Source organism: Diplodia corticola (assembly GCF_001883845.1).
Source record: "Diplodia corticola strain CBS 112549 chromosome Unknown scaffold42, whole genome shotgun sequence".
Classification (NCBI taxonomy): Eukaryota; Fungi; Ascomycota; class Dothideomycetes; order Botryosphaeriales; family Botryosphaeriaceae; genus Diplodia; species Diplodia corticola.
Genome location: NW_017971521.1, coordinates 203,110 through 215,226, shown reverse-complemented (window position 1 = coordinate 215,226; position 12,117 = coordinate 203,110). Strand labels below are relative to the sequence as shown.

At 58.8% G+C, this 12,117-nt stretch overlaps 4 protein-coding genes across 4 annotated transcripts; 1 reads left to right on the top strand and 3 right to left on the bottom strand.

Moving 5' to 3' along the window:
* Positions 1–6,578, bottom strand: BKCO1_4200060 (cell division-associated protein bimb; the record flags this gene model as incomplete). Its single annotated transcript, XM_020275919.1, has 2 exons — positions 1–3,397; positions 3,448–6,578. The coding sequence occupies 2 exons, from the start codon at positions 6,576–6,578 to the stop codon at positions 1–3; spliced, it is 6,528 nt and encodes a 2,175-aa protein (XP_020128285.1).
* A 266-nt stretch (positions 6,579–6,844) lies between these two features.
* Positions 6,845–7,633, bottom strand: BKCO1_4200059 (s-adenosyl-l-methionine-dependent methyltransferase; the record flags this gene model as incomplete). Its single annotated transcript, XM_020275917.1, has 2 exons — positions 6,845–7,452; positions 7,501–7,633. 2 exons carry the CDS (start codon positions 7,631–7,633, stop codon positions 6,845–6,847), a joined length of 741 nt encoding a protein of 246 aa, XP_020128280.1.
* A 550-nt stretch (positions 7,634–8,183) lies between these two features.
* Positions 8,184–9,494, bottom strand: BKCO1_4200058 (mannitol 1-phosphate dehydrogenase protein; the record flags this gene model as incomplete). The annotated part of the gene is made up of 1 exon (XM_020275916.1): positions 8,184–9,494. The coding sequence occupies one exon, from the start codon at positions 9,492–9,494 to the stop codon at positions 8,184–8,186; it is 1,311 nt and encodes a 436-aa protein (XP_020128279.1).
* A 616-nt stretch (positions 9,495–10,110) lies between these two features.
* BKCO1_4200057 (uncharacterized protein) lies at positions 10,111–12,057 on the top strand (the record flags this gene model as incomplete). The annotated part of the gene is made up of 1 exon (XM_020275915.1): positions 10,111–12,057. One exon carries the CDS (start codon positions 10,111–10,113, stop codon positions 12,055–12,057), a length of 1,947 nt encoding a protein of 648 aa, XP_020128253.1.
* Between the last annotated feature and the right edge of the window lie 60 nt (positions 12,058–12,117).

Here is a 12,117-nt window from a genome sequence, read left to right as displayed (position 1 = left end):
TCACTCCAAGAACACCGGGATCCCGTACACCACCGCCGCCGCGCCGTTCAAATACCTCAAATAACACGCCCCCCTACTCTTCGCCACCGCCTCATCCAGCCCCATCCTCCTCGCCTCCCTCTTCCCATCACCCCTCCCATCCTCCTCCTTCTTCTTCCCCCCCTTCCTACTCCGACTGCGGCTCTTGTTCGGCGTCTTCGAGCGCGAGGCCGCTCTCCTCCTGGACGGAGTCTTTGGAACTAAATCTTCCTCCTCTTCCAGCTCCTCTCCCTCCTCCTCCTCCTCCGACGGTTGTTCCGGCTCGAACAAGCCCCATTTCCGCAACGTCGCGATGGCGAAGCGGTCGCAGTCCTTGTCGGTGACGTCCCAGAGCATGCCGAGGACGGCGGGGACGCCGGCGGTGAGGTAGGCGCACAGCATGCCGCTGGGCTCGAAGGCGCCGTTGGCCGTGACGTGCGCGGAGCTGCAGCCGAAGAGGAGGGACGTCGCGAGGGGCGGCGGCTGTTGTTGTTCCTGCTGTTGCTGTTGCTGTCCCGGATCGGGCGTGGGGGAAGACGACGACGACGGTTGGGAAGATGGACGTTCGCCGCGGTTGTTGCAGAGCAGTTTCTTGATGGTGCGGCCGCGGATGTACTGGGCGCCGCTGCCGTGGCCGAAGTAGAGGAGGACGTCCTTCTTCGCGAGCGACATTTCGAGCGCCGTCTCGTCCGGCACGCGGCCGATCAGGTGGTACCACATGCCCGGCGCGGCCTTGACGTGCGGGGCGAGCGTCTCCTGTGTGCGCGTGAGGTCGCCCCCGGGGTTGAGGACGCTCGTGCCGGTCAGGGTTGAGATGGAAATGTGGTGGCCGCCGCGGATCACGTCGTTGTCGGTTGCGTCCTCGTCGGAGGAGGAGGAGGACGGAGCGGAGCTGCTGTGCTTCTTGCTTGCGCGTGCGACGAGTAGGCGCTCTCGCAGCGCGGACATTGAAGGAAGACGCGAGATGGAGAGTGATTGCAACGAAGGCAAAGACTCCCAAGGGAAGGCGTGGAGGTTCTTGTCCAGGATAAGGATGGTGTGCTGGTTTGGCATCGGCTCCGCCTCTTCGTGGAATGACCGCAAGGCGTCGAGCATCTCGATGATGATCGAATCGAAGTCGATCTCATCGTAGGCGTTCCTCTCACCATTGAATTGCAGAATGTCCACGACGAAGTAGACCAGGTCCATGAGGGGCTCGTCAAGGTCCACGCCGTCGTCCGGGTTGCCAAGCCCCACAAACAGCTCCAAGATTCTCCAGTCCAGGCTCGTCTTCGACTTCGTTCCCTTACCTTGTCGGCTGGGAAGGTGTCTGTCCAAAATGTTCTCGAAGCTCTTAGAGAAACTGCTGAGTGAAGCCCTGGTGCCCTTCTTTTTGAAAATGCCACGGAAGCCACCGAGCCAGATGTTCTCGATATTCGTAAGCAGATCGCCCAGACGAGCATCGAGAGCCTCGCGCTCAGCCCACCATGCTGTCTTCGCTCCCTTCTTGCTCAAGTCTGGAACGTGTCGCGTGCTGAAGTCTGAAAGCTCGATGATTTCCGCAAGCTCGGCTTTACCCTCCTCAAAGCCAAAAATCTCTTCGTCCATATCACGCGAATTGTGGCGAGCCATGGGAAGTCTCAAGATGAACGGTGACTGCCAAGGCGCATAGCGCGTGATGTAGAGCTCATCTCGTGCTTCATTCAAGGACAACGAAATAGCCGTCCAATCTTGAGGGATGATGTTGACATAATCGGTCTGAAAGTCGGCGGCAGTGAGCTGAAGTGGCCTTTCCTGGTCATCTGCGACGCCGGGCCAGGTCAGAAGCATCTCACGGTCGGTCTTCTGGTGCTCAATCGAGATGGCCTCCTGCTCGAGTTTGGAGGCGTTCGTTTTCGGAAGCTCCGTGAGATACGCAGCATACAGAGGATGTAGAGAGCCCTTCGCGCCCTTGGGAGTCGTGGCGGAAAGAAGAATGGTGACTTCATTGAGCATGCTACAGACACGCTGCACCGCTGATGTTGATGAAGTGTGAACTGCTTGGCTCTGGACCTCGGCAATGCAGTCGCGCGCTTTCTTGAGGAGGACGGCAAAATCTTCCTTGCTGGCCTTCTTCCCCCTGGCGCCCTTCTTGGAGACAGGAGCAGCTGGAGATGGAGTATCGGCAATGGCTAGATAGGATGGTCTTGCCTGTGATGGCTCCGAAAGTTTGCGGTCACCTCTGGAGAGAGCAGGGAAAGAGATTGTGGATTCGGGGAGCGCGTTGAATGTGAAGTCAGCTGCGATCTCCCTCATGGCCTCCGACATCAGTGACCGGAAACGGGTAGACTGGTGCTGAACTGCTGCCTCTTGGCCGAGTTTCAATCCCGCTGCTTCCTCTATCAAAGCGATGGCCTCCGAAAGGCGGTCCCTTGCAAGTAGCACGGAAGCCTTGCGGCAGATGATGGTTGCCTGAATGTCCTCAAGTGTAGGACACGCATGTGCCATATCTTGCGTTTCTTCTGGCACAATGGCGGGGACAGCAACCTTGCGTGCTGTGGCCTTCTTCCCTGCTCTGGTAGTCGTCTTCTTAGCCGTCGCCGTCTTTGCGGGACCCTTGCGGTTTCGTGATGGCTCATCCTCAAGCTTCATGTCGGACATCTTTTCCGAGATCTCGGTCTCGCCGTTGGACAGCTTCTCCAGGTTTCGTACGAAGGCAGAATCTGAAAGAGCCTGGATAATCTTGCTGGCCATGTCATATTCTTCCACCGCATCATCATCGTCATTATCCACCAGTTGGCGGAGATGAGCACCAGTCGTGTGGAATCTCGCGAGGTCAATGCTTGGGGGGAGTCGTTTAGCATTAGCATCGGCTTTTACCAAGCAACTCGAAGCATCGTCCAGCCTGCTGCTCTCTAGGTACATCTCCGCAGTATGGCTGAGATTCTGAACGATGAAAGAATCTGCTTCCACGGCAGCCGCGATCCTGGAAGCCTGCTCCGAAAAGTAGACAGCCTCTTGCAGCATTCCTTGGTGAGCGAATATGCTAGCAAGCTGAGTAAGCCCGCGGAATATAGAGGGCACAAAAGCCCAAAACGCAGCACCCGTGAGCGCCCCATGCGTCATGGACATCGTGATCGGGGAAACATCAATGCTGTTGGCCTCCTTTACATCACTTCTCGGCTTACGGTTCTCCACTGTGAGCCAGATCTTCCTATTCAAGTTGACACACTGCTTAGCATATGCCAAGGCCTCGCTAGGATAACCCGAGCTTAGGGAGAGGAGGGAGTAGACATGGGAGGCCTCAGAAAGCAGCTTGTAGTGCCGAAGCTTGGTCGAGAAGGATGCCTTGGGCGCCGTCATTGACATTATGAGCGGATCGGTTTCGGCGAACTCACGCGCTGCAGACAAGGTTTCGCCACTGGAAATGGTTAACGTCGATTTTCTTACGGGCACTGTAGGAGGTCATACCACTTATCCAGATTGCCGAGGACCAGCATGTACTCTGCATAGGCCAGATGCCACTGCAGAGCAGCTTCAGCTGGCACGTCTCCGGCTTCCAGAAGTCCCTGAGCCTTAGCCAGGACGGTGCCGGCCTTTCCTGAGTATCCAAGGCGTGCGTATTGCGCCCCCAGACTGGCAAGTGCTTGAACCACTTTGCCATCATTCGAGGGTACTTGTAACTCCATAGCTTTGCTCATGATCGACAGGACCGGAACTCTTAGGAAATCCATGCCTTTCATACCCAAGAAGTCGGACACCATCTGAAGTTGCGACATCCAGGCTTCAAACGCGTCGACGCATGTCACCAAATGAGCCCACGAGTCGACGCGATCGAACATGTTTTGCCAGGAACGAAGCGGTTCTTGTACTTCGTCGACCAACGGTGGGGACTTCAGTAGGGCAATGCTCATCTGGTGAGATGCTGCATAGTGTTGCTGATACTGACTGAGGCCTGCGTCAAGACTGATAGACGATTCAACCTCGATATTGCACGCAACAGCCTCGGACAAGAGTTCTTGGCCAATGACCTCTTGGCATTCCACTCCCAGCCGGAGGACATGTGTAGCAATCCGTTGGCGTCGTAGAGGATATTGAGAGGCATCGTAAATTCCAAACAGAGACCGAACAAGGTCGCGAATAGACTTGTTAAGCGCATCGTTTGATTTCCGGACCTTGGCGTGTGTCTCGCAGCAGAGTATCAGCTGCACCTCCAAGAGTATTGCTCTCTCCACTGGTTCAAGTCCTTCCAGGTCAAAATGCAGGACTTTGTCACTGATCTTCTCGCTCTGTCGAAGTAAGAGAAGGTGAAGAGAGGTTGCTGTCTTCAAGAAAGCCGCCAATCTGCCCTCCAGCATCGCTTGTTGGAATGACCCAGTCGACGCTTTCTCTGCAGCTTCTCTAAGCGCACCAGAGCCAATTTGCGTGCGGATGGAGTTGACGTATGCTTCTTCAGCGTCCTCATACTTGCGTCTCTCTTCAAGGACCTCTGCAAATTTTTCAAGCTTCAGAAGGAGGAGGCCTGAGCTTTTTTCTTCTTCCGGACGGTCCAAGAGAATGTCGACGGACTTGTGGAGCGACTGGAGCAAAGTCTCATCGGAAGCTGTCTTCTTTCTGAAATATGCGAATAATAACCAATAAAGACCGGAAAGTTTGACAAAAGGTCGCCCAAGATTGGCAGAAAATTGGTGCAGTTGTTTGGAGTTGTCCCGATACGGTGCTTCGAGTTGGCCAAGGATAAATCGACAGTCTTCTAACGTGCGGTCCAAATCATCCCAGTTGATGGATTCCGAGGACATGAGAATTTTGCAACATGCTGTTACAGAGTCAATGAATCCTTTGACGACTTTCGACGCGATTTGAAGTCTTTCTGCGTGTCTGGTAAGGCTTTGCGGATCTGATCCCTCTGTTGGCGCTGTTCCGATGTACCTGGCCAGAAAATGGGTACATGCAGAGATGATAGAGAAACATTGCTCTTGAAAACCCGGCTTCTTCTCAACCACAACCTTGCCTGCTGCTCTTCGGAGACCGGAGACCTCCGTTAGCAAAGTATCCAAATCGACGGAGTCACCCCTCAAACTTCCATCCAAGGCCTTGAGAGCGGAATCGATGTTCACGTGAAATTCCTCAGTTTCCCCGCTTGAAGATATATTTTCGAGGGATAATGTTGCAATCCGAATGCATGATGCTGCTTGAGCTGCATCCGAAGCCTGGCGGCCGTTGGAGGATGATGCAGTCTGGTTTCTGATCCACCTCATAGCGACTTCGCCCATTTCAGCGGACTGGGCCAACGAGCTCATGACCTTGCACAAATTCCGGTCTTTCGCCTTGACTCCAGTGGCGCTTTCCAAAGCCTCCAACTTCGCACTCGCCAAGCTGTACTTTTCCGATGGTAGCGAATCAGATCGCCTTGAGAAAGCCGCAACACACTTGGAGAAAGGCTCGAGGAGTTCTTTCTCAGCATCTCCCTGGTGGCCGGAAAGCTTCCACCACTGTGCGCGAGCGTCAAATGCCAGAGCCTGCATTTGGAAGGCAACATCCGGGGACGGGCTTGTGGCAGCATCGCAGGCGCGGGTATCCTCCGAGCTTGATATGCTGGGACACAGGGAGAGAAGCATCTGGGCGACACTTTCCAATTGGCGTGCAGCTTTGTCTTTGTTTCCGGGTCTGTCGGCAAGTTGCAAGAGAATGTTTATGGGAGACGAAGGCGTCGATGGCCGGAGGAATTCGAGGGCCGACTCAATGCTTGACGGACGCTTGCTGGAGCAGATGACCTTCAACACGTAAAGCTGGTGATTGAGGGTGAGTTGCAAAGCCGGGCTGGCCACGTCGATCTGCCCAAAATTCAGCAAGCTCGCTAGGGTTTCCTTCTCTGCCTGGTCGCTGTCATTTCTCCCATTTTCAAGACCGTCCTTGATGGGACGCAGGTGACTTTCCAGCCGCCTCTTCAACACGCGCAGTTCCTTGACGGCCAGAGTATCCAAGCTCTGAGAAAGCAGCTTTCCGACCAGCGACAACATGCCAGTTTCTAACTGCAATGGCGGCATGTCTTTTCCCGAGGTTTTCCATGCTTCCGGGGTCCTCAAATATGCGAAGGCCAACCGCGCGCACTCAGCAACAGCCACAATATTGGCGGGGGCCCCGGGCTTTCCCGAAGACTTGGTAGTTTCGATGGATATTTGGCTGGGTGCTCTTTGCGCGGCGGGTCGTTTCGAGTCCGAGCGCTGACTTTGTGTCGTCGTCGAAGCGACGTGGGAGTGGGATTTCGATTGGAGTTTCGAGGCATCACTGAGTGCCTTGAGAGAAGAATTGACGACCTCGGTGGCGAGGAGGAACTTCTCGCGCGGAGTGAGGGCGGGAGGAGCTTCGGCGTCGGCTTTCGTCTTCGTTTTTGCGCGTGGGCGTGTGGGTTTTGCGTCCTGTGTCCGAGTAGCCTTCGGCCTGACATTCTCTTTGCCCTGGGCGCCGGAGGATTTTCCGGCGGCGCCGAGAAGCTCTTGGAGAGCGTGCACGGCAGCGTCAGAGCATGTTTGGTGGTGGGCGAGGGCCTGTTTGAGGGCTTGGAGGTCGGGGCGCACGGGCTTTGCGCTGATTGCCGTCATGCTGGCGGGATGTGCGAGGGCGACGCGATCGGGGTGGTGTAGAAGGCAAAGACCATGAGGGTTCGGGTTCGAGGCGTGACGCAGCAGTGTTGGTGGGCTGGGCGCAAGCGGCGCAAGCGGCGGCCGCCAAGACGGGGACGGGAGCTGAGTGGGGTTGGCGGAGCAACGCGCTGCACCCACTTGTCATGGACTCACGCGCCCCGCGTCCACGTCTCGCGCGTGTCGCATTGCGCATCCGAAATACCTATCGCTTCATTTGAACTGTGCTATCGCAACGGCTTTGTGCCTCGGCACAACACAAATGGCAACTCGATCGACGTCCGCCCGCCCGCCTCCTTTGGGTCCACAGCCCTTTCCATCGAAAACACCCTCTTGACCAACACGTCCTCGTAGCCCGCACCCTCCAGCAGTTTTTCCATTTCATCTGGCTTAAGCCCAGGCATTGCTACGTCTCCGTGCTCGCCTGCAAAGCGGAACAGTGCCGCGTCGGCCGCAGTGTTGTCGACATCGACCATGACCAGACTCCCGCCAGGCGCCAGGCAGAAATAGCCGATCTGCAGCCATTGCTTCATGTCGACGAGCTGATGGGCGAGCGTGCTGCAGAAGAGCAGGTCCCATCGCACAGGCTCCTCCGCTGCCTTGCCGTCCACCCTCTGTATCAGCTGGGCCACGGCTGCTGGCGCAGCGGTAAAGTCCGGATTGTTTATCTCGAAGCGGACGGCCGTGGTATGATCTGCGCCTCGTGCGGCAGCGTTCGCGTTGAAGGCGGCGACCATTGCTTCGGAAGTGTCGGTGCCAGTGAGGGTATGGGCATGCGGCGCCAGCATCGCCGACAGGATGCCGCTTCCGCATTCCACTTCCATAACATCGGGCTCTGTCGCATATTAGCGCCGGCCAGGTTGGAAACGATGGTCGGGCGTACTCTTCGCCCCTGGCTGCAGCTGCGGGGTGTGCTGCATAAGAGCCGTGTACGCCAGCTCGCAGCTGCGGCGGCAGGTTGGATCCGCCTCCCAGGCTGCGGCGACCTGATCGAAACGGGTCGTGCTGGAGGCCATGTCTGGTTGAGTATGCTGGCCGTCCACTGCCAGCGAAGAAAATGGCGTTTGTGCAAAGCGATGTTGCGAATCTAAGGAGGGCCAAATACTGGGTATGGTACGGGCTTCTCCCAGCTGATTTGCGGGCAGGAAGGGTACATACGATGGCTAGGGGGGTTGAGAAGGCGGGCGCTTACGTGTAGGAGCCGGCGCGCTGCACTAGGGCCCGGCTTGAGCGTGCCGCAGGATTCCAAATCGACCGTCGCCTCGACAATGATCCGGGAGCGAAGTCGACCTCATAGAAGCGGCCCGATGTGGAACGGGTCTGTCCAGAAGCCGACGTGCTGTGCAGCCGCCGGGGTACGAGCAATGCTCCATGAACTCTGCGTTCCCGACCCTGCTGGCTCTTTTCTGGCCCCCGACTTGTTTTTTCGCCCTGGCCATGGTGGCGGAGGGGCAAGGCGCTTCAAGAGGAACGGCCCGTTTGACCTTCCCAGGAAACGAAACAGAATCCCCCGCTTCTGGGAAATTTTGGCGAGACAGTCAGGGCTCCTCCTGTGCCACCGGCTACCTACGTACATAGAGCAATCGCCTGCTGCAACTCCCTCTCCACATCCTCGTCCCACACCGCCCGGAATCTTTGATTCGACACGTCTTCGATTCTTGCACAGTCGTCCCCAACGCCCTCTTCGAGAAAGGCAAGCGCACGTCCGCTCAGTCTGCTCCACTGCACGATTTGCTGCGTCCTCGGCCTGCGGACGGCGTCGTATGCCTGAAACACACTCGGCAAATCATCCGCCTTCTCCGCTTTTCCCAGAAGACGGCTGAGGACATAAGCATCCTCCATGGCCTGCCCCGCCCCAGCTCCGAGATGCGGCGCAGCTGCATGGGCGGCATCGCCCAAGAGGCAAACCGGGCCGCGGCAGTATTGCTTCTGATGAGGGTAGTCAAACAGCGCCCACTTCTCTTTGGCACTGTAGGCAGACAACAGCCCAACCAGCCGCGGATGCCACCCGCGGAGCTCGGAACGTATCTCTTCTTCGGTGGACGGCAGGAGCCATGATCCATGGCCCCATGTGCTGCCGGGCTTGCATCGAGAGGCGACCACGTTGATGAGTCGACCGTGCTCGACGGGGTACGTGATGATATATCCACCGTGTCCCACGTACAGTTGGCCGTTGAAAGTCAGCTCGGGGCCCATGGCCTTTTCAAACGCGTCGGACGGCACCATGGCTCGGTATGCGTAGTCGCCGGTGAATACGGGCTGGGCGTCTGGGCCGTGGACAAAGGACCTTGCCTTGCTCTTGATGCCATCACACCCAACGACGGCGCTCGCGGTGGCCGACGTGCCGTCGGAGAAGTGCAGATGCACGCCACCGCCCTCAGCGGTGAGTTCGTCGATGTTCGCCAGGGATTTGCCGAAAGAGGCAGTGCCCTCAGGGACCAGCTGAATGATTTCTTCCAAGAACTTGGCACGGTGCACGCAGCATCTCGCGGGAAACCCGGTTGGAGTGGGGCCACGGCCATGAGTCTTCACATCAAAGCACCATTCGCCTGGCTCGCCTGGCTCGCCTCCATCGACCGCTTCCCGGGCCGTTGGTGACTGCATGCCGTAGCGGACAGAGACGAAAGTGCTCTGCAGGCTGGCGGCGGCGTTGCAGGTGGCATGTTTGGCGTAGGCTTGGAGCAGGGCGGGCGAAACCAGACCGAGGGAGAGGACAGAGTTTGGACCGAAGGCGACGCCGGCACCGATCTCGCCAAATCCCTTTGCAGCCTCGTAGATGTGGACGGGAACGCGCTGGGCAAGGAGACCAATGGCCAGGACGACGCCGCCCAGGCCGCCGCCGACGATGGCGACAGTGAAGGGCTTGGGCGAGGCCATGGGCGAAGTGACGACTGCAAAACCGCGTCTGGTTAAATGCGCGCGCTCAGTGCATGCGGCCGACTCCGCCCTTTGGGTGGGCTTATCATCATGGTTGCGTGCTTGCTGATATGTAAGTAACCAGGGCGGCACAGCGGGGGCTAGCGGCGCGATCGACGGCGGACCGGCGCAGCCTATCAGCCAGATGACGCGGGCAGTGCGGGCTGCGCGTTTGATGCCACATGCCAGGATGGGCCAGCGGTTCTCAGCGGTTCGCCGGGGGTCGCAGTCACGTGGGGTTTGCTGTGAGATTATAATTATTCCTGCAGGCTGCAGGGCGAGAAAAGAGGCAATCCCGGCGCCAGCCGCGCGGGCGTGGCAGGCTGCTGCCTCCGAAACCAGGTGTTGCGAGGCCGCCCGGCAGCGCACTAGATATACGACCCCACGCGCTGCTCTTTGAAACCCGCGCCGTGCAACCCGCCGGAAACCAGCGTCTGCAGGAATCCGTGCCACAACGACTGCATGTGGCCGCGTCGATCGCTACCCCGGCTTTTTGGGGCTCCATGCACCCGCCGCCTCAATCGCCAGCGCCCTTTACTTAAACCCCTCGACCGAGCCTGCCCTCACATGCCGCAGCATGGCTTCCTCCGCCGCCCAAGCCGCCCAAGCCGACATCTGCTGGGGCACCAGCAAGAAAACAAACCGCCGCTGCGCCAACAAGGCCAAGCTCGCCCCGCCCGGCCATCTGCCCACCTGCCACCAGCATCGTGACCAGCTGCTGCGCCCGGGCTGCTGCCAGTACCTCGTCAATGCGAAGACGGCCGCCCGCTGCAAGCGCCGCTTCGTCTACGACCCGCCGCCGCCGTACTTGGAGCTGTGTCCGGAACACGCCGACACGCCTCAGGGTCCATGTCACTTCCTCCGCCTCCCCGTCGAGCTGCGCATCGAGGTATACAAGTACTTCCTGCAACCGGGAGCCGTGTGCGGCGACGAACACCAGGCCCAAACATTCCGGCCCTTCCTTCCCCTGCTCCTGGTCAACAAACAGGTTGGTTCCGAAGCCCAGGATCACCTGTACGCCTGCACCACCTTTCATGTGGAGATCGGCCAGCAGGGAGCCACCATCAACGGCCGCTACCTCTATCGCCCGTGCGGTGCTGAATACCGCTACGATGACGAAGGGGGCGCCGTTGTCAACAAATACCGAGACATCCGCCAGCAGCTCAACTTCTCGCGGGTCAAGAATTTCAATCTCGAAGTGTCCGTTGTCAACTGCAGCGAGCTGGTCGGCTGGTCCGAAGAAGTCGAGATGTATGACCTGCGCGACAGCATCTCCGCCATCCTGCCTTACCTTGCCCGCGCACGAAGCTTGAACAAACTCAACGTCCGCGTCGTCTGCACGCGCTTCGACCGCTGGACCCCGGCCAAAGCACTTGCCAACTTCAAGCTCATCACCCAGCCCCTCATGTCCCTCCGCAACGTCATGCACCCGCTTCTCGAGCCTCCTTACAAGGGCCTTCTTTGGTTCCCCTCCAACCATAGGAATTCCTCAAAAAGACACTTGCCCACCTCAACCTTTGCCGACATCACCACACCAGATTCAATCGCAGACGCACCCCTTCCGCCTTCATGGAGCTACCGCATCGCGGGACGCTTCATCCCCCCCACCTCACAGCAAGCCAACACCTACGCCGAATTCCTCTCCTACAAACGCGTCTTCGAGTCCATCACCGCCAGCGCCGAGCCCGTCCCGCCCAAACCGCCCATCGCGCGCATGTTCTCGGCCTTCAAGCGCGTCTACCTCGAATGCGCCTCGCTCATCCTCTCCCCCAATCCCGCCAACTCCGCCCACTCCACCAACTCCACCACCAACTCCACCACCACCACCACCGAACCCCTACCCTTCGGCGCCTCAAACTACCTGCACCGCGCGCGCGTCGCGCGCGAAAACGCCGACCTCGACGCCTTCGTCGCCGCGCGCAACGGCTTCGTGCGGCGCTGGAACACGCACCTGGAGCAGCGGTACCGCGAGCTCGCGCGCGTCAACGGGCTCGTCGTCGACATGTACAACGTCGACGCCGTGGGCTGCTGCGGGATGGGGCCGTGGGACGCGCAGTTTACGTCGTCGTCGTCGTCCGGTCTGGAAGGAGCAGGTGCAGCAGGGGGAGATGCGGCAGGGTCGGTGGCTGGGCTGGCTGCGATCCAACACCAACACCAACACCAACACCAACAGCAGCATCAGCAGCAGCAGCAACGCCAGCTGGCGAGTCCGCCGGCGGAGTGCGGTCCGGTGGGGTTGACCGCCAATACGGTGCTGCAGATGAGCGGGGGTAGTGGTAGTAGCAGTGGTGGTGACGGACGAATGGTTGGTGGAGCGCGCGGGAGTGGGTCGTGGGTGGCGGGGTGGGATTGGAATTACTCCGCTGCTGGTACTGCTGCTGGTGGTGGCGGCGGCGGCGGGCGTGTTTCCGCGTGTGAGGGCGTCGCGCCGGATTGCGATGGTGATGTGGCCATGGTGCTGAAAGAGGAAGAAGGTGCAGGGTACGGCGAAGGCTCCATGCAGTTCGCATCCGGATTTCGTTGAAGAAAAGGCAGGAAAAGAGCGCGCGGGCGCGGAAGATGCCGATGTCAGCGGTGTGTCTTC